We start from the raw sequence: 21,921 nt of genomic DNA on the forward strand, positions 1-21,921 counted from the left end.
GTATTATTTTTCCAAGAATAAATTAATGCTAAAAAAAATTAATCCACTGATTTTAGATGTGCTTAGAAATGTTTTCTGAGGAACCTCTTTCCAGAGAACACTGGGACACAGGTGCACTGCCATGTCCTGTGGAGAGTGCTCTGTCAGTGAACGGCCTGAGAAGCCCATACCACCTCTGGCCTGTAATATACCACAACAGTTTGCAACAAACATCAATGCCTTGTAAGTCTCTTCCCATACTTCCTTCAAAGCTTTCTCAAGTACCTCTCAATCCAAATGCTCACACTCCATTACCCTGTTTAATTTTCTTCTTAGCAACTGTCACTATCTGAACTTACCTAGTTATTCACTTACTTATTGTCTGTCTCCCACTAGAATGGGAATGGCAAGACAATTCTGAATTTCATATGATTAGTCAAGCCATTCAGAGTTTTCTTACAGTATCAAAGACACATTTTATTTACTTACCTTAGTTGGAAAAGGAAATTTGGAAGGTTCTGTTTTGCATGGTGTATGAATAGCCGTTAGAGGGGGAGGCCATGAATGCGTCATCTCCTGAAATGTAATTATTACAGTTTGTTTTCAACCAGGTTAAGGATAAAAATTATACAGCTAAAAACCAGATTTGTATTTATAAATGCTGGTTTCATGACTGCTCCTCCAAAATTATACATAATGAGTCAATAAGTATTAATCAAGCACAATTGTGTGCAAGGCACTATGGGGTTGGTGAAAAGATTATAAACAAACACTCCCTGGCTGCAAGGAGTTTGCAGTTAGGACAAGCAAACCTGTGAATAGTTACAGAAATCAGCTTGTGATGAAATACTAGGCGCATAACAAAATACTACCAAGGGACAGCTTGCTGTGGGAGTGGTAGGAGGGGGAGAATGATCAGGAAAGCAGCTAACATTTATTATGTACCTTTAATGTGCCAGACACTAGGCTAAATGTTTTACATGTCTGTTACTCATTTAGTACTCACAATGCCATTGTGAGGTAGACATTATTATCCCAACTCAGGATGAAACTGAAGCAGACAGATGAAGTCATTTATTCAAAGTCACACAGTAAGTAGTGGACATGGAATTTCATCCTAGAAAAGTCTGGCTACAGTGAGCCCATGTGTTGACAGGAAAATCTCAGGTGAGAAATCAGAAAAGAGATTTCAAAAGCAAATAAAGAGGAAAACAGAAAAGGAGGGCCTTCAGCCTTTTTCTATGTAATCATATGCCTAATATGGTCAAGTGAGATTTGGATAAGATCACAATGTGTATGTTAAAGGAGCTGGTGTGTGTGGAGGGATAATCATATTTATAATAAAGAGGGAATATTTTGTTTTAGGCATTTAGTTCAAAGTAAGCCATCAGGTCAATCAAAGGTGGTATAGAACCTAGGATTTTATCTTATAGCTATACCCACAGTTAAATGAAGATATATATTCAAAGGCTCACACCTAAAAACTAGAAACAACCTTCGACTACAACAGCATAGTAATGATTAAAGCAACTGCCAGCCAGCCATGCAATGGAACATCAAGCAGACAAAACAAGAAATTAAGTAACATGAAATGATGTGCACAGTATTATTGTTAAGTGACAAACACAAATCACAGTCTATGTCCTAGTAAATGTTTACATACGGAGAAAAAAATCTATGGAAGGACAGCTACTATTAGCTACCCTTAGGCAAAAAAAATAACAGAAGGAAGACAAAACAAGGTCACCTGATCTAGTCTTGTGAACCTCTTAGAACAGCCACCTGTACGTATTTGCTCCTTATCTCTCACAATTCTTTATTTCTTATAGCATTTCACTTTCTTTTATTTATTTATTTTTTATTTATTTGACAGGTAGAGTTATAGACAGTGAGAGAGAGACAGAGAGAAAGGGCTTCCTTCCATTGGTTCACTCCCCAAATGGCCGCTACAGCCAGCACTGCGCTGCCGATCTGAAGCCAGAAGCCAGGTGCTTCCTCCTGGCCTCCCATGCGGGTGCAGGGGCCCAAGTACTTGGGCCATCCTCCACTGCCCTCCCAGGCCACAGCAGAGCTGGACTGGAAGAGGAACAACCGGGACTAGAACCCAACGCCCATATGGGACGCCGGCACCGCAAAGCGGAGGATTAACCAAGTGAGCCATGGCACCGGCCACAGCATTTCACTTTCTGAATAGGACATAGATGCTTATTTCCCACCTCTTGCTACAGAATGTGAAACAACTGTCAATATATCCCCAGTGCTTGACATGTAGCAGGTGCTCAATTAGCATGTTCTGATCTAATAGGTCAATTTTTTAAATAAACATATATTACATTTAGATTTAAGAAATTATTTTTTAAGTTCACATGGGGCTCCTGAAACAGTATAACTACAAATTTGAAGAAAACAAAAAATGGAGGTGAATCAGAAGTTCCCTGCCCTCGGCAAACAGGGAAGGGGAAGGAAGCAGAATCGTATATGCCTCCGGGTTTTGGGGTTGGCATTTTGTATCTCAAATACTCTCATTGAAAAAAAAATCTACTGAACTCTCTATCATGAAGTGACTGAGCACCTATTATATTCCAGGCCATGTGCCAACCTCTGTATATATAAAATACAGGATAAACGGCCTGTACTGTCAAAGATATAATTAAATGTAAGGCAATGTTCCAACTAAAATTCCATGCATTGCTGAAGATTCAGGGAAATAAGCACATGCTCCCTCAGAATTTTAATACACATGGCAACTGAAAAAGGCAAGTTACCACTGTGGTCTGATACAGGTGAGAAGAAGGATTTCATTGGGATTCTAAGAATACAGAGAATCTATATATAACTAAAGAGGAAAGAGAAACACAATCCAAGAAAGATTACTTTAAGGAAGTAAAAAACCAAAAAAGTATGGCTAGGGAAACCAGGATAGCAAAAACAATCAATACGTAATTGAGAAGTTAGGACTGGCCTGTGGGAGAACTGCAACACTAAATTTAGATACTTCTCACTCTTTAATGGGTCTTCACAGAGTCACTGAAAATTTCTTAAGGAAAAAATTATGAAGTCCAGGGACTGAAGTGAAGAATATGGTAGTAATTCAGAAGACAGAGAAGCAGGTAGACTGGAGACAGGCAGACTGAGGTCTCTGTTACAATCACTGAAGCTCAAGGTCACAGAACCAGAAACAATGGGTATTTTCAAACAAATATGAAAGTCTACATCTACTTTAATGATTAAAAAGAACATGAGAGGAATAATAATTAGATTCTATATTCTACAGGTTTGACAGAATGGTAGTACTACTAACAGAAGGAAGTCTGGTAAATATGGCTGTAGACGTGTTAAATTTGAAGAAGCAAAGAGAAATCCAAAAGGAAACCCAGCTAAGAAGCAAACGAGGCCAAGGAGGTAATAAAGACCAAAGAACAGAAAAAGCTGTGACTGGCGGAAAGAGCCAAAGAGCATAAAGAAAACCGATGGAGCTGCAAGGACGCCCTCGTACTTAGAGAACAGAAGACACCAGGATTCCAAAAAGGTAGCAAGAGAGATAAGGAAAATACCAGCGAAATAAAAGCAATGCAGCTTTACAACAGTCAAAGGGAGAATCATGCTTCCAGAAGGAAGAACTTTAAACTCTTAAAATAGCATGAAGCCCCTAGATGAATGAGAAGGTAAAATGACCTGAAACAGGTTCAGCAAAATGGCAGAGGAGAAAGGAAAGTTACAGTGGGCTCAGAGAAGGAACCTGAGAGAACAGAGTTGAAGCAGCTGATGCAGGTAGTCCCAGAAGTATCTACAGTGCAATACAACTATAGACACAAAAATTTAAGAGCTCACAAGGTAAAAAAAAAATCCAAGAAAGTACAAGTAATATGAGACTGACAGTTTTTTCTAAGGAGCAAAACAAGGCATTATCACTCACTCAGTTACTAGACTTTTTCTTTTTTCAACAACATTTCTTCTAACAAAGAAATGCACACTTTGGTCACATGGTGATTTTAAATGCATTCCATTAAACTACCAAATTCCATTAAATTACAAAAAGTACAGTACTTAGAGGTCTTTTACTGTCAGATTTTTAACCAGTATGTACAAATGAATTACAAATCCAGCTATTTTCAAGGTAAAGGTTTGGTAACTACTGAGTTTTTTAAGCACTTCAAATTATTAACTGATAAGCTGAGAAAGTACAGTTATGTTTCTTTTCAAGGTAAACTGTTAGGACAGGAATTTGTTTTACTTAAAAACAAAAAAACAAAACCAGCTCTTTGAAGGCAAACAATAAAACAAAAAAGCCACATGATTCAGAACACAGGTATAAGCAAAACAGTCAATTATTTATGATGAACAAAATCAAGTTATACACATAAGCCATTTGTTGCTTTGAATCCTTTGTGAAATTTTGGTGGAAAGAGGGTAAGAAGGTGGCAAAGAATCACAATAAAAAGAATGAAACAATTTTTAAAAAAAACTTACTTTTAGAATTTCATCCACACAGCTCACATCACCAGAAGCTGATGCCTTAGAAAGAAAAAAAGAAACACACATTTGAAGCACTTTTAGTTTTTTAATACTAGTTGCATAGATTTTTTTTAAAATTATCAGAAATGAAATAAAATTTAAGTAAATATTCATGAGGGTTGGTGTCATGGCACAACAGGTTAAGCTGCAGCACATGACACCAGCATCACACACTGGAATGCCAGTCAGTGTCCCAGCTGCTCTGCTTCCAATTCAGCTCCCTGCTAATGTAACTGCAAAGACTACGGAGGATGGCCCAAGTGCCTGAGCACCAGTCACCCATGTAAGAGAGGATGAAGTTCCTGCTCCTGGCTATGGTATAGCCCAGTTATTGCAGGCACTTCAGGAGTGAGCAAGGGAATGGAAGATCTCTCTCTCTCTCTCCCTGTCACTCTGCCTTTCAAATAAATAAATAAATCTTTAAGGAAAAAAATGCATTCATGATCCTACTAGTTTATTAAATCAGAACACTAGTTAGAACCATTTGATTAATTTCCTTAAATACAAATTTTGAAGCATTTGAAATTTTAATCACCAAATAATACATAAGCTTGGGGAAATCTGCATTTTTCAAAGTTTTAAAAATTTTATCTTTTCTTATACTTCAGATTGAGAAACAACTTTTAAGACATGATTTTTCAGTAAGCAGCTTGTCGAAAAATTTGTTTCCTTATATACAGAATAATCATGATACTGAAATAAACCATTTCATATAAAACAACAGAGGAAGACAAGTATTACCAAGAGTACTGGCCTGGAACATGACATACATTTTACATAGTCTTTCTTAAATCACAGACAGCAAGTTGCTTGTTTTAAAGCACAAATAGGAATTAGAAAGCTGAACTCAAGACTAACTAAGCACCATGCTATTTGAAGAAAAAACAAATCCTCAATTTACTGCTAGCTTGAGAGGCATAATTAGATGACAAACGTCACTAACACCAAGTTTCCCAGAACCACAGGAAAGATTCTTATCTTGCCTATCCCTAACTCTTAATCCCATTCTAAGTTATTAACTATGATTTCTGGTTAATAACATTCTGGCCTTTTTTTTTTTTTTTTTTTTTTTTGACAGATAGAGTTAGAGACAGTGAGAGAGAGAGGGAGACAGACAGAAAGGTCTTCCTGCCATTGGTTCACCCCCTAAATGGCTGCTATGGCCGGAGCTACGCCAATCGGAAGCCAGGAGCCAGGTGCTTCCTCCCAGTCTCCCATGTGGGTACAGGGGCCCAAGCACTAGGGCCATCCTCCACTGCCTTCTCAGGCCACAGCAGAGAGCTGGACTGGAAGAGGAGCAGCCGGGACTAAAACTGGCGCCCATATGGGATGCCGGCACTACAGGCAGAGGATTAACCGAGCCACGGCGCCCACCCCAACATTCTGTTTTAATATCCTTATTGTATGAATTGTACTGAAAAGTAAAAATCTCACTTGGTTCACAATAAATGCTCACTTCCCTGATTATTTTGAGTTTCACATTGTAGTATACAGTTATAAACATGGTAAATTTCAAACTACCCCTATCAATTCAGAGCAACTGGCCCAATTCTCTAAGTATAACCAAAGAAAAAACCCACAGCATTCCAACTCTACAACATCCCCATCTCCATGGACCCACAGTCCCTATATTTCTCACCATGAATCAGGGCCCACATCTCATCCCTAAGTATCACTATAATAGAGAAGTCGGAGTGGGTGTTTAGCTTAGTGATTGAGATGCCTGCGCCCCACACTGCAGTGCCTCAGTTTGATTATTGCCTCTGGCTCCTGACTCCATTTTCCTGCTACTGCAGATGCTCAGAGCAGCAGTGATGACTCAAGTAATTAGGCTCCTGCCACCCACATGGGAGACCAAGATTGTGTTCTCATGTCCTGTGTTCAACCCCGTAGCTGATGTGAACATTTGGGGGAGTGGACCAGTTTATACAGGCTCTATACCTCAAATAAAAAATAAATAAGTAAAAAGAATAGAGAAACTAAGTTTCTTTTTAAACAAAAGAAACACATATATTATTTTATATCAAAAAATAGGAAATACAAGACATTGATGAATCATGCTTTAATTTTCCCTAATTAATTTGTCATTTTAATATCTGAAATCCATGAAGGACGTTTTCTCTACTTCCTAAGAATGGAAGCTAACAGTTGCAAGATCCAGTTGGGAGTCACAAGTCTTCCTTTGGACATTTTTTTTTTTTTTTTAATCTTTAAACTTTACATTCCTTACTATTAAGGCAAATAGGCAGTTCAAGTTCAATCAGAATTTATGGTCAACATGTTCACAAAGTCACAGTGTTAAAAGCTCTACATGTAAGACTTACATCCAGTGGTTGGGAGGGTATTTTCAGCTTGGTAAGATGAGCCTTGCTGCTGGGCTTCAGCTCAGTCGTGCTGTTACCATGGGACTGGCTGCTGTAGTGCTCAGAGGATAGCTTTGGTTCCATGGACTCCTGTCCATCCATGGGCCGCACATAGGCAGTGGGTTTCTGTAACATGGAACTAGACTTTGACATCAATGAAGGTGGGAAAGCCTGATTTGAGTGTTGCCCACTCGAAAAAGGTACACGAGAAGGAGAATCCCAGTGTGCATCAGGGTCCCGAGGTGATTTGGAACGCTGATGTTCCTTGCTATGGTGATCATTCCCATGAGATCTGGAATGACTAGAGCTTAACGAAGAAACAGCCTGGGGTTTTCCAGGGCTAGAAGAGCGTGATTTGGAGTGTTCTGATCCATGTTGGCTTTTTTTCCGGCTACTGCTCCCACTACTGCTGTATGAGTCACGGTCATGCCTCTGGCCACTACTGTTAGTGCTACTACCTCCACTTGCACTGGTCCGCTGGCTACTGTGTCCACTCTGTAAGCCTGAGGACCGTTTCTGAGACTGAGAAGTGCTGGGTGCAGGTCCTACCGGAGTCCATTTGCTACTCTGATGAGAACCTCCATGTCTTTGTTCAAAGAAATTTGGACTAGATTTTTCATCTGCTGTTGGTGGTACTGTAGGCTTGGGAATCGCAACAAGCTTTGGTATAGATCTGTCTCCTATGAAATCCTCCTTCATTTCATCGTAGTCTCCAAGCATACTCTGAATGCGACTTGATAACTTATCTTCTTTGCTAGTCTAGAAAAAAAGTAAAATAAAAGTATATAATTAGTATATTCAGCAATAAAATATGCTTCAAAATTTATTTTCCAAACGTCAAATGCACAGAGGATTTTCAAATGAAGGGCCTCATAGCTTAAAGTCAACATTTAGAAGCAAACTAAATATGTAACTTTATAGTGAAAAAAATTCACTCAATGTGTCTAAAACTAATCATGCTAAAATATAAATATTCTAGGGGCTGGTGCTGTGGCACAGCAGGTAAAGCTGCCACCTGCAACACTGGCATCCTATATGGGTACCAGTTCAAGTCCCAGCTGCTCCTCTTCTGAGCCAGCTCCCTGTAATGGCCTAGGAAGGGCAGTCAGTGGTAATGGCCCAAGTACTGCCTGGGCCAGCCCTCACCATTGTGGCCATCTGGAGAGTGAATCAGCAGATAGAAGTGCCCGTGTGCATGCACACAGGTGTTCTATGTATGTGTGTGTGTGTGCGTGCATGTGTCTGTCTTCCTCTCTGTAACTCTTTCAAGTGAATAAATCTTTAAAAATATACATCTATTACTACATATGTACTATATATGCACATATACTATAGGACAACGAGATAGATATACAATAGATTCTAAGGGGATGGGGGACTTACTGGAACAGCAAAAGTCTTTAAAAAAAAAAAAGAAATAAAAGTAATATGCCCTTAAATGTTAACTTTTAGGCCAGCTGATTAGCTAACACTCATGTTTTGTTAGTCTTTCAAAAATTTTATTCCTCCTAATTCAATGAAGAATTTATTCCTCATAATTCAGAAGCAGAAAAAAATTTAGTAAAACAAGTTATATATCCAGGTTGACTGTTTCTTAAATTTCAACCTCCTCTGTAATTGTGAATCACCATGTTAATAAAAGTCTTCGAACAAATTAAATAGATAATTCCTTGATAAAGTTTTAAATCTTGGCTATTATCTCTGACCAAGAAATGTTTCAACCTTCCAAGTCAACAGTACATACTTTAAGTTATAAAAAATCATTCATGGGGCTGGCGCTGTTGCGCAGTGAGCTGGCGCCCTGGCCTTAAGCGCCAGCATCCCATATGGGCACCAGTTCTGGTCCTGGCTGCTCCACTTCTGGTCCAGCTCTCTGCTATGGCCTGGGAAGGCAGTGGGGGACACGGAGGAGGCTCTGGGCTTCGGATCGGCGCAGCTCCGACCATTGCGGCCATCTGGGGAATAAGCCATCAGACGGAGGCCCTCTCTCTTTCTCTGCCTCTCCTCTCTCTCTGTAACTCTGACTTTCAAATAAATAAATAAATCTTTTAAAAAAATCATTCATAAGTGATAAAATGTCCAAGATGTCTATAGGTTTTAGGAGTCTTTAATATTCATACACAAAGAATAATACTGATTGCATTAAAGAGAAATCAAGAGTGAGCCACCAATATTTATTATGATATTGGCAAGAATCAATGACTTTAGATTCTTTAAAAATCTATCTAGGCCGGCGCCGCGGCTCAGTAGGCTAATCCTCCGCCTGCGGCGCGGGCACACCGGGTTCTAGTCCCGGTCGGGGCACTGGAGTCTGTCCCAGTTGCCCCTCTTCCAGGCCAGCTCTCTGCTGTGGCCAGGGAGTGCAGTGGAGGATATGCACCCCATGGGAGACCAAGATAAGCACCTGGCTCCTGCCTGCGGATAGGCGCGATGCGCCGGCCGCAGTGCGCTGGCTGCGGCGGCCAATGGAGGGTGAACCAACGGAAAAAAAGGAAGACCTTTCTCTCTGTCTCTCTCTCTGTCCACTCTGCCTGTCCAAAAAAAAAAAAAAAAAAAAAAAAATCTATCTGATCCTACTAAATGAGAAATACAGATCTATTTAGACAACATCAAGATTAGAAATCAAACACAGTTCTTTGCAGTACAATTACACAATAAATGATAGCATGATTCAGACATTCTGGAATAAACGTCTGGTCTTCTTTTGGCTATTGCACTTTTACTCTCTAATGTAAACCCTAATTTTAGGTTTTGTGTTACATTCACATAAATGATGTCAGCATGATAGCCTTTGAATTAGAAAATGCTTAAAAGCTCTGGACAACTGGCTTTTACAGGTAAAACACATAAACAGCTTCCACAAAATCCAAATGTTATGAGTATACTAGATTATGCTGTTCCTTTTAATATTTCATCAGAAAAAAAAGTCTAACACAATACCATACTATAAAGGAACAATCATTACTGTTGTAATACAGGGTACATGAGTACTTCTAAAAGTTTTTGGAAAAATAAACTTACCTTCATTTTTCCATGAACCTTTAAAAGTACCTTCATATTTTTGCTATTATACATGTAGTATAACCTTTAAAATGTAAAGAACAATTCAAATACAATCCAAAACCAAATCAAATGATATGTGTGGCCACAAAAGTTACATTACAATCACCAAAAATGGTACCATTCAGTGTTTTATGTAACATCTCAAACCAAGTTCAATGATACTAATGAAAATAGTGATTGATTCTATTTATTAAACATGTCTGGCAGCATGCTTTAATATAAATCTGATATTGTCAATCACTGAAAGTATTAGAAGGAAAATCAGAGAATTTGGTCGATCATACAAAAAGAGCTGAATTGATACTAAAGACACATTTATTCAAACCCATTAATAATCACTAAAATTTAGTGAATTAAGCATGTGAATGGCAATTAACAATGTGAATGGGAGAAAAAAACGCATCTATGAAATATTCATCTTTGATTGACATTTTATCCAAAAAGCACTTAGGAAATAACATACTGATTCACAAAATTTTTAACTTTAATTCAAAGCTCAGGAAGGTGAATGCCTGCCCATGGATAGTGGCATAGCCAGAAGTAGGAGATAAATGCTGGAGGCAACTCAGACCACACTGTTGGAGTACAGATAAGAATGGAGGTGCAGGAAGTGCTTTTAGTGAATACTGATTACATGAGGTCATTTACATTGTAAAATCTGCTCAACCCATAACTGTTTTTTCTGTACTGTTTTATATGCATATTATACTTTTAAAAAGTTTATTTCAAAAAATTATGTTCTACTTAGATGAAAGGAAACAATGCTAAATAATATTCATAGTAATTCTTTTCTATGTAAAAATTCAAGATTAAAACATTTTAAAAGCAAAACTGTCTTATTAATGAGGAAAACAAAACATTCAAAGCAGAATAACTTACAACTTTGTAAGGCTCAGCAAAGAGAGGAGAGCTAGGTGGGAAGGCGTCTTCGCCCTGCTGAATTTCCTGATTCCGCCTTTCCCGTTCTTTCATACGCAGCACATTCCGGTCTTCACGGTTCATGTTGCTATGAAGAGAGAAACAAGCTTTACATCACAAAAAGAAAAAAGGGAAAACTGAATTCTCTGTACTTATTTTGTCAATTTCATGTTCATCTGGAGATTTCCTAGTAATAACCAGCATTAGAGCAGAAGCTGGGTCTTGGCAAGCTTTATCAACACCAACAACGTCTTTGACAGCATCTTCCACAACTATCCAGAGGAGAATGGGAGGACCCACTGATGAGATCACTTAATCCTATCAGTTTTCAAAGCGCTCTTCGAGGTGAATGTGAGCCAAAGCTTGTGTAGTACTTTAAATCCAAAACTTCACTGTTTCCTACAATGGCTTCCTCTCAAGGAATCTACTCTTTGTTCTTAGTGGCAGATAGCCCATTCCTACCTACCACCCTCCTCCCCTGCCCCAGAGTCCAGTTCTTTTCTCTACTTTGCATCTACCTTATCTCGATTTCTTTTTGTCCCAAATACAGTTTCTTTGGTGTCCTTCCTTATGGCAGCTTGACCTCAGCTTTGCTGTTGCTCTAGATTCCCTAAAAAATGACATTTCTGCTCTAAAGATATTAATATTGCAAGTAACACCTCAAAACAGCAAAACTGAGGCTTTCAATAACATTCTAAAGTTAACTTCAGTTAGTAACAGAACCTGAAATTGAACTGAAAAAGTCTTGAGAGGTAGGTGAAAAAATGGGAGTGTCACTTCTATAATCACGACAATATATTGCATTTCCACTAAACACACCAAGAGAAACAGCTCATTTATTTATTTTTTTTTATTTATTTTTATTTTTGACAGGCAGAGTGGACAGTGAGAAAGAGAGACAGAGAGAAAGGTCTTCCTTTTGCCGTTGGTTCACCCTCCAATGGCCGCCGCGGCCGGCACGCTGCGGCCGGCACATCACGTTGATCCGAAGCCAGGAGCCAGGTGCTTCTCCTGGTCTCCCATGCGGGTACAAGGCCCAAGCACTTGGGCCATCCTCCACTGCACTCCCGGGCCAACAGCAGAGAGCTGGCCTGGAAGAGGGGCAACTGGGACAGAATCCGGCTCCCCAACCAGGACTAGAACCCGGTGTGCTGGCGCCGCAAGGCGGAGGATTAGCCTATTGAGCCACGGCGCTGGCCAACAGCTCATTTATTAACAGCAAGGATTCTGGTTAAATAGACAATTATGAAAAACTTGTCAAACCCTGAAACTAGAGATTATCAGGAATTCTGCAACACTCTTCCCTGCAGACACTTTATAAACTATGTGTCCTGGTTTTAATACAAAAAAATAATAATAATAACGGGGGTAGGTGGCTATTGGAAGCAAAGGGAGAAAAGCAGGTTATACCTATAGAGTATTTCTAGAATAAAATTCACGAATCAAATCAGAAAATTAATATAAATCGAAATCAAGGGAGACTATAAAAATACAACTAGAAATGACAAAACCAACACACTGGGGGCTGGTGCTGTGGTGTGGTAGGTTAAGCATTTATCTATCTGCCTGTGGTGCCAGTATCCCATATGGGGTACCCATACTGGCTGCTCCACTTCCAATCTAGCTTCCAGATGGCCTAGGAAAGCAGAAGAGGAACGGCCAGGTGCTTGGGCCTGTGCACCTGCATGGGAGAACTTGGAGGGAGCTCTTGGATCCTGGCTTTGGATGGACCCAGCTTTGGGGCGTGAACCAGCAGATGGAAGACCTCTCTCTGCAACCCTGCCTCTCAAGTAAATAAATAAATCGTCAAAAAAGAAAAAAAAACACTCTTGAGGGTGGACATTTATCAGTGATTAGAACAGTGAAAGCTGACATCCAAAAATAAAACTTAATTTGTACCACTTAGTATTATGGAAATAAAGCAATTTAATGTACAAAAAATGTTTTAAATGTTTCACATTCATATTCAAGTTGTTTCTTACTTGTGCAATATCCTAATAAATTTAGTCAAGAATATGAATATATTGCAGCCAACAGAAATAGTGTGTGCTTTCTTTGGCTTCCTTGGTACTTAGCACCCTACAGAACCACAGAAGGTATTTCAATCTTTGCCGAATGATTATCATAACACATCTATACTTAAGTATTCAGAGGCAATATATACAAAGAAAACATTATCCTTCAGCACATTTAGATCAACCAATGATTTTATACTAACACCCAAGCTTGTTTCAAACAGGCCTCTTGAGCTATAATGTTACCATTTTACAAAGCTGTTGATAGCTGATAAGGTATAAGGGGCATGTTAGCTACCAATATTCTTAAATTTGCTAAATTCAATCTCTAAATGACCAGAAAATTTACTGAAAATAATTTAATTTTCTGTATGCAGTATCAGTAAAATAATCATTCAATAAATACTTATACACATATAGTAAAAATAGATTCCTGGGGCATTCCATTGTGAGGCAATGGGTTAAGTCCACCACCTATGATGCCAGCATTCCCTATTAGAGTGCCGGTTTGAGTCCCAGCTGCTCCACTTTCAATCCATCTCCCTGCAAATGCACCCAGGAACACAGTGGAGGATGGTTCACTCCCCAAATGGCTGCAACTGGCGGAGCTGGGCCAATCCAAAGCCAGGAGCCAGGAGCTTCTTCTGGGTCTCCCACTCAGGAGCAGGGGCCCAAGGATTTGGGCCATCTGCTGCCGCTTTCCCAGGCCATAGCAAAGAGCTGGATCGGAAGTAGAGCAGCTGGGACTCAAACCAGCATACACATGGGATGCTGGCACTGGAGGCAGAGGCTTTACCCGCTATGCCACAGTGTCGGCCCCTCATGCACTTTTGACTGCCTGCTCTGCTTTCCCTTCCATCTTGCATCTGTGCAGTCTCACTGGAGTTTTTTAAAGTTTCTGTGAGGCAACTAATTAATCTAATTAAATAATTTTAATTCCCTATTACAAACACTATAATTTTTATTTCTCAGTTACATAAAATGAAATTTTATATGAAATATTTGGGATCAGAAATATTTCAGATTAGGGTTCCTTTTTTCTTCATATTTTGGAATATTTACCACAGATTCTAGTAAGTTGAACATTCCTCACCCCAAAATGCAAAATTCTTCCAAATCTGAAAACTTTTGTGTCATGTAAGCACTTAAAAAGTTTCATATTTAGGAAGACTCCAGACTTTCAGAGTAGACATGCACAACTAATACATAAAGAAATAAAAAGTGAATCTAGCTGTGGACAACATGGCGTTGGGGTGCTCTGGAAAGGAAAGGTCTGGCTTTGACGAGCATCTTTTACCACCCATGGTTATATAACAGTTCCACTTCTTATCTGTATATGTTCTAAGATCTTTAGCAGATGCCCAAAATCTCAGACAGTACCAAACCTCTCATATATTATATTTTTTCCTATACATACTTACCTATGATAAAGTTTATCTATAAATTAGGCAAAATAAATCAAAAGCAATAAAATTAAAATGTAACAATATAATACAACAAAAGTTACCATGGGGCCAGCACTGTGGCACAGTGGGTTAAAGCCCCAGCCTGCACTGCCAGCATCCCATCTGAGCACCAGTTTGAGTACTGGCTACTCCACTTCTGATCCAATTCCCTGCTAACATGCCTGGGAAAGCAGCAGAAGATGGCCCAAGTCCTTGTGGGAGACTGAGAAGAAACTTCTAGCTTAAGACCAGCTCAACGGCCGGCGCTGCGGCTCACTAGGCTAATCCTCCGCCTTGAGGCGCCAGCACACTGGGTTCTAGTCCCAGTCAGGGCGCTGGATTCTGTCCCAGTTGCCCCTCTTCCAGGCCAGTTCTCTGCTACGGCCTGGGAGTGAAGTGGAGGATGGCCCAAGTCTTTGGGCCCTGCACCCACATGAGAGACCAGGAGAAGCACCTGGCTCCTGGCTTCGGATCAGTGTGATGCGGTGGCTATTGGAGGGTGAACCAACGGCAAAAAGAAAGACCTTTCTCTCTGTCTCTCTCTTTCTCACTGTCCACTCTGCATGTCTAAGTAAATAAATAAATAAGACCAGCTCAGCTCTGGCCCTTGTGGCCATCTGGGGGTGAACCAGTAGATGGAAGAACTCTCTCTCTCTACCTCGCTCTGTAACTTTGTCTTTCAAAAAAAATCAAATAAATCTATTAAAAAAAAAGTTACCTAAGCGGCTTGGTGCCACTAGTTTCAAGGGATCCCTTGCTGAAGACTTCATATAGGCTCACCGCTCCTTCCAGCACAATACAATACCATCAATCAGAATTCATTTTCTGTTCATGTCTTCCACCTACATAAATTTTAATGCATATTTCTGTCTCTCAACACTGGCCAATCACTGTGGCTGTTAACCTTTTTTTTTTTTTTAAAGAGATTTATTTATTTATTTGAAAGGAAAAGTTACAGAGAGAGAGAGAGAGAGAGGTCTTCAATCCACAGGTCCACTCCCCAATTGACCACAATGGCCAGACTTGCGCCAATCCAAAGCCAGGAGCCAGAAGCTTCTTCCAGGTCTCCCACCTGGGTGCAGGGGCCCAAGGACAGGGGACATCTTCTACTGCTTCCCTAGGCTATAGCAGAGCTGGATAGGAAGTGGAGCAGCCAAAACTTGAACCAGCACCGATATGGGATGCCGGCACTGAAGGTGGCAGCTTTACCTGCTACCCCAGCTCCGGCTATTAATTTCTGTAGTTTGCGATACATTAGCAAAATCTGCATGAATTTCTTTTCCCTTGTTCATAATTTCATGGGCAAAAAATTCATTTTTTAAGCTTTATTTATCTTGACAGGCAGAGTTACAAAGAGAGAGAGAGGTAGGGAGAGGAAAAGGGAGGGTGGGTCGGAGAGGGACAGGGAGAGGGAGGGAGGAAGGGGGACAGGGAGAGAGAGGGAGGGAAGAAGGAAGGGGGAGGGGAGGGGGTAGAGAGAGATCTTCCATCTGATGATTCACTTCCCAAATAGCCTCAACAGCCAGAACTGGACCAGACAAAAGCCAGGAGCCTCTTCCACGTCTCTCATGTGGATGCAGGAGCCCAAGTACTTGAACCATCTTCTGCTGCCATCCCAGGCACATTAACAGGGAGCTAGATCAGGAGTGGTGTAGCCAGCACTCAAACAGGCACCCAAAATGGATGCCGGCGTTGCCAGCAAATGCTTAACCCACCACATCACGGCGCCAGCCCCTGAAAATCAATGTCACTTCAGACTTGAGCAATCTCAGCAGCATACACTATTTTTCTTTCCTCACTGGAGAACTTTCACCTTCCCAGTTTACAGAAGTTGTCAAAGCTTCTCTCTGGCACATCCAAATTGCCCGCATCACTACTCTTGCCCTTTGGAGATCCATGAAACAACACGAACACTGCAATAGGAAAGCTGATGTGATAACTGAGATGACTACTAAGTAAGTAACAGGAGGGTAGCATGTATAACACAGACTTGATGGGCAAAGGAATGATTCCTGTCCCAAGCATGATGGAACTAGTTGGCAAAGCATTTCATCATACTACTCTATAATACTCTATAATCCACATTAAAAAGGCTAAGGCAGTAATTTTCAGATGACCCTTTATCTCCCAATGCAGCTCCTGAAATCATAGACGATTCAGGTGGTTTAGTTATAACTAAGAACTACTGATTGATACGGATTATTCTGATGTAGAGCAATATCCTTGATAATAAACACTGTCAAACATAAACAAAAATCAAATGCAATTTTCTCTAATTAGCTTCTTAAATATCTTAACAAAGTACTGTAAGGGCCAAATCTCAAATGAATTATAAATAGCTAAGGCACTGTAATTTAGTACATGGGACAATTAAGGACACCTGATCTTCAAGTTCTGCTTATATAACATACTTGATACATGGCTCAGGCAAGAAATTTAGCTAAATCTGTTTTATCTTTTATGAAAAGTTCACATCACTTAATCTGATGATAAGGATTAGAAGACTAGACCTGAAAAGTACTTGAATATATTACAATCAGTCTCCCAGAATTTGAAATGTTGAACATGAAAGATACTGCAATAAACTAGACCTGCCAGACATTTAAACTATATTTCATGCAACATTTCCCAAAACAGATTACATGCTAAGCCATAAAACCCATCTAAATAAACTTAAAAGGAATCAAATCATATAAAGTATGTTCTCTAATCACAATAGAAAGAAATAAGAAACTAAAGAACATAATAAAAATTGAAAATTCAGCAATATGTGGAAGTTAAACAACACCCTCCTAAATAACCAATGGGTCAAGAAGAATTATAAAAGGAAATTAGGTGGCCTGGCATTGTGGCAGAGCAGGTTAAACTACTGCCTGTGATGTCAGCATCCCAAACCAGAGCACAGGATGTAGTCCCAGGTGCTCCATTTCCAATCCAGCTCCCTGCTAATGTGCCTGGGAAAACAGGAGGATGGCCCAAGTGCTTGGGTTCCTGCTACCCACATGGGAGACCTGGATAGAGTTCTTGGCTCCCGGCTTAGGCCTGGCCCAGCCCCAGTCATTGTAGCCTTTTAGGGAATGAACCAGTGGATAGATCTCTCTTTCGCTGTCTCTCTTTGCCATTCTTTCTTTCTTTTTTCTTTTAAAATTTATTTATTTGAGAGGAAGAGTGACAGAGAGACTAAGAGACACAAAGAGAGGTCTTCCATCTACTGGTTCACTCCCCAGATGGTTTCAACAGCCAGAGTTGGGGCAGGAGCTTCTTCCTGGTCTCCCACATGGGTGTAGGGGCCCAAGCACTTGGCCCATATTCTACTGCTTTCCCAGGCCATTAGCAGAGAGCTGGATTGGAAGTGGAGCAGCTGAAATTCAAACAGGTGCCTATGTGGGATGCTGTTGTGGCCGGCAGCTGCATTATGCCACAACACTGGCCCTAACATGTGTCTTTTTATACTTACCTTAAAACACACACACACACACACACACACACACACATAATCTTGGGGCCAGCCAATGCTGTCTCTGTCTTTCAAATACATAAAACAGGGGCTTGATATTGTGGTATAGCAAGTTAAGTTACTGCCTGCAAGGCTGCCATTCCATATTTGTACTAGTTTGAGACTCAGCTGCTCTACTTCCTATCCAGCTCCCTGCTAATGCACCTGGAAAAGCACTGGAGGATAGCCCAAGATAGCTCAACTACACCCACATGGAAAATCCAGAGGGTCCGGGCTCCTGGCTTCAGTGTGGTCCAGACTAAGCCATGTGGCCATTTGGGGAGTGAACCAATGGATGGAGGATCTCTGCCTCTCAAAAAAAAATAAATAAAATAAATCATTTCAAAAAAGGGATAATGAAAAGAAAAACACAACATACCAAAATTTATGAAATGCAGCTAAAGCAGTGCGTAAAGGGAAATTTACAACACTGATTTTAATAAAGAAGAAATATCTGGTGCAGGCATTGTGATGGAGCAGGTTAAGCCTCCACCTGTAGTGCCCGCATCCCATATAGGCAGGGGTTCCAGTCATGCTTGCTCCACTTCCAATCCAGCTCCCTTCTAACAGCCTGGGAAAACAGTGGAAGATGTTCCAAGTCCTTGGATCTCTGAACTCATGTGGGAGACCTGGAAGAAGCTCCTGGTTCCTGGCTTTGGATTTGCTCAGCTCCAGTTGTTGCAGCCATCTGGAGAGTGAACCAGCAGATGGAAGGCCTCTCTCTCTGTCTTTCCCCCTCTCTCTCTACCTGTGACTCAGCCTCACAAATAAATAAAATAAACCTAAAAAAAAAAAAAAAACACACACACACACCAGGATCTCAAATTACTAACCTAATCTTAAGAAATTAAAAGAGCCTGGCAAACCCAAATCAAACAGAAGGAAGGAAATAATGTTCAGAGCAGAAAGAGAATAGGAAAACAGCAGATAAACATCAGCAAAACCAAAAGTTGGTTCTTTGAAAAGATCAACAAAATAGACACACCTTCAGCTACAATGACGAAGAAAAAAAGAAAATTCAAATTACTAAAATGGAGAATGAGAAAGTTGGCAACCTTGCCAATCTTACAGAAATAAAAAGGATTAAAGGGAATACTAAGAAAAATTACACTCAGCAATGAACAAAATGGACAACATTCCAAAAAGGAAATAAAATACCAAAACCAGCTCAAGAGACAATACACGGACCAGTGCTGTGGTACCGCAGATTAAGCCACCACCTGCAACACCAAGCACTCCATATGGTTGCAGGTTCAAGTTCCAGTTGTTCCATGTCCAATCTAGCTCCCTGCTAACATGCCTGGGAAAGCATAAGATGGTTCAAGTACTTGAGCCTCTCACATCCTTATGAGAACCTCTTATGAAGATTTTGGCTCAGTGGCTTCCACGTGGTCTGGTCCTGGCTTGTGCTTATTTGGGGAGTGAACCAGAGGATGGAAGATATCTCTTACTCTGTCTTTCCTTCTCTCTGTAACTCTTTCAAAGAAACAAATAAATAAATCTTAAAAAAAAAAAAAAAAAAAAAAAAAAAGTAGCCGGTGCCGCGGCTCCCTAGGCTAATCCTCTGCCTTGCGGCGCCAGCACACAGGGTTCTAGTCCCGGTCCGGGCGCCGGATTCTGTCCCGGTTGCCCCTCTTCCAGGCCAGCTCTCTGCTGTGGCCCGGGAGGGCAGTGGAGGATGGCCCAGGTACTTGGGCCCTGCACCCCATGGGAGACCAGAAGTACCTGGCTCCTGCCATTGGATCAGTGCGGTGCACCGGCTGCAGCACGCCAGCCGCGGCGGCCATTGGAGGGTGAACCAACGGCAAAAGGAAGACCTTTCTCTCTGTGTGTCTCTCTCTCACTGTCCACTCTGTCAAAAATTTAAAAAAAAAAAAAAAGTAATAGAAAGCCTGAATAAACCTGTAACAAATAAGGAGATTTTATTAATCATACAAAAAAAAAAAAAAAAACCTTCCTATAATGAAAAGCCCATAATCAGATGGCTTCACTGGTAAATTCCTACAAAAATGTAAAGAGGAATTAATGTTAATTCTTGCCAAAGTCTTCCAAAAAGGAAAGAAAACTCCCAACTCATTCCATACGGCCAATACTCCTCTGCTTCTAAGAAAACTGCAGATCAAAAAAAGTTTATAATATAAATACAAAAAGTTCTCAACAAAACACTAGCAAACTAATCCAATGATTACACACAATGACCAAGTGAGATTTATACAGGAAAAGTAGGTTGGTTTGACACCTAAATATCAATCAATGTAATATACCACATAAATAGAATAAAGGACAACAACCAGATGATTGTCTCAACAAATGGAGGGGGAAAAAATCTGACAAATTTTAAAACGCCTTCTTGCTAAAAATCATTCAACAAAGTAGGAATAAAAGAGGTCTTCTTAAACCTAATAAAGGGCATTTTCCAAAAAAAAAAAAATCATAGTTAACATCACAATTAATGGTGAGAGACTGAATACCTTCCCCCTAAGATCAGCACCAAGACATCTGTTCTCACCATTTCTATTCAACACCATATTGGAGATGATTAACAAAGGAATTATGCAGGGCCAGGGCTGTGGCTCAGTGGGTTAACGCCCTGGCCTGAGGCGCTGGCATCCCATATGGGCGCTGGTTCTAGACCCACCTGCTCTGCTTCCTATCTAGCTCTTTGCTATGGCGTGGGAAGGCAGTGGAAGATGGCCCAAGTCCTTGGGCCCCTGCACCCGTGTTAGAGACCCAGAGGAAGCTCTTGGCTCCTGGCTTCGGAACGGTGCAGCTCCAGCTGTTGTGGCCATCTGGGGAGTGAACCATCAGATGGAGGATCTCTCTCTCTGCCTCTCCTGTCTCTGTGTAACTATGACTTTTGTCGCTCCCCGTTTTCGTGGAGGAGCAACACAGGACCCTGCGCTGTTCTTTCGTCTGCTCGGCCCTCCCCGGGTTTGCTGCTGGTTCTTCCCGGGTTGGCTACTATCCCTTCCACCTCCGTGGAAGGGCAGTTCCCCCTGGCCACATTCCCCACTTCCGCAGGGGAGCGGCACACCGCCGGCCGGCTCTTCTCGGGGGCTGCACAGGTGTTCCCCTTAGATGTTCCCCATAGGTGTTCCTGGTGCATGCCGTCTCTCTCCTCCTTTATAGTCCTCCTCCGCCAATCCCAACTCGGCTGCCCACACGCCGAGTACGCTGCTCTCCAATCAGGAGCAAGTCCTACAGTTAATTGGTTGAACTGGAGGCAGCTGTGCGGAAGCTGTTTTCTCTTCTCCCAGCGCCATATTGTGGGAGAGCAGATGCATAGAATAAGTCTTAATTCCAGTAACAGTCTAGTCCGGTTTGCTCCCCACAGATCCCCCTTTCTTTTTATTTTTGGCGTTGATACGCGCCTGTCTTCGGTGTCCCGCGGCACACACTCTGCTCTACTTGCTAGAGTTGCCACAGGCTCTTACAAGTCCTATCAATCAGGAAAACCGAATCCGGGTCCTCTCTTCGCCATTGTGAGGAGGTTTTTAGGCGCTGATGCGTGCCTGTGTTCGGTGCCCTGCAGCGCATGCTCTGCTCTGCTAGAACTGCCTGCAGGTGTTTACAAAACCTATCAGGCAAACCGAATCCAAGCCTTCTCATTGCCGTATTGTGGGGGAGACTTATTAGTGTTGGTTTGTGCCTATCTTCGGTGACCTGCAGCTCATACTCTGGTCGAGCTTTGCTGGCGCTTACCGCCTTAAATCAGGCAGACCGAATCCAAGCTTAATATTGTTGTATTGTGGGGAAGCCTTACTGATGTTAATTCGTGCCTGTCTTCGGTGACCTGCGGCGCATAAGCTGCTAGCTGCCCGCAGGTGCTCATCGCCTCACTTGATTAGGCAGACCGAATCCAAGCTCTCACATTGCAGTGTTGTAGGGAGGCCTTTTTATTTCTCTATTTCTCTATCTCCGGGCATTCCTATTTCTCCCATTTTACTTCTGTCTGCCAACATTCCTATTTCTCTCACTTTACTTCTAAACTTCTGTTTCTCTTATCCCCGCGGCTTCCCGGCGCCCGCCCCGAGGCTGCTTCTCGGCGGCTTTCTGGCTCTGAGCCACTTCAGCCCGCGCCTCTCTCATCTGCGCGGCTTTGCACTAACCCAGCGTTCCCTATCTAC

General features: G+C 41.4%; 1 protein-coding gene across 4 annotated transcripts in view; it reads right to left on the reverse strand.

Moving 5' to 3' along the window:
- AFF4 (ALF transcription elongation factor 4) overlaps nucleotides 1–21,921 on the reverse strand; it is a 96,569-nt gene that overhangs the window by 53,388 nt on the left and 21,260 nt on the right. Inside the window, exons 2-5 of one of the 4 annotated variants that reach the window (XM_051843317.2) lie at nucleotides 10,800–10,926; nucleotides 6,819–7,616; nucleotides 4,450–4,494; nucleotides 469–555 (exon numbers count right to left, since the gene is read on the reverse strand). In XM_051843317.2, the coding sequence (XP_051699277.1) occupies nucleotides 469–555; nucleotides 4,450–4,494; nucleotides 6,819–7,616; nucleotides 10,800–10,922 (1,053 nt within the window). In that variant the 5' untranslated portion in view covers nucleotides 10,923–10,926. Of the gene's footprint in view, nucleotides 1–468; nucleotides 556–851; nucleotides 909–4,449; nucleotides 4,495–6,818; nucleotides 7,617–10,799; nucleotides 10,927–21,921 lie in introns of those variants that run through there. The other 3 variants (NM_001171499.1, XM_051843318.2, XM_051843319.2) reach the window with 3 other exon arrangements.

Source organism: Oryctolagus cuniculus, chromosome 6 (assembly GCF_964237555.1).
Source record: "Oryctolagus cuniculus chromosome 6, mOryCun1.1, whole genome shotgun sequence".
NCBI classification, from domain to species: domain Eukaryota; kingdom Metazoa; phylum Chordata; class Mammalia; order Lagomorpha; family Leporidae; genus Oryctolagus; species Oryctolagus cuniculus.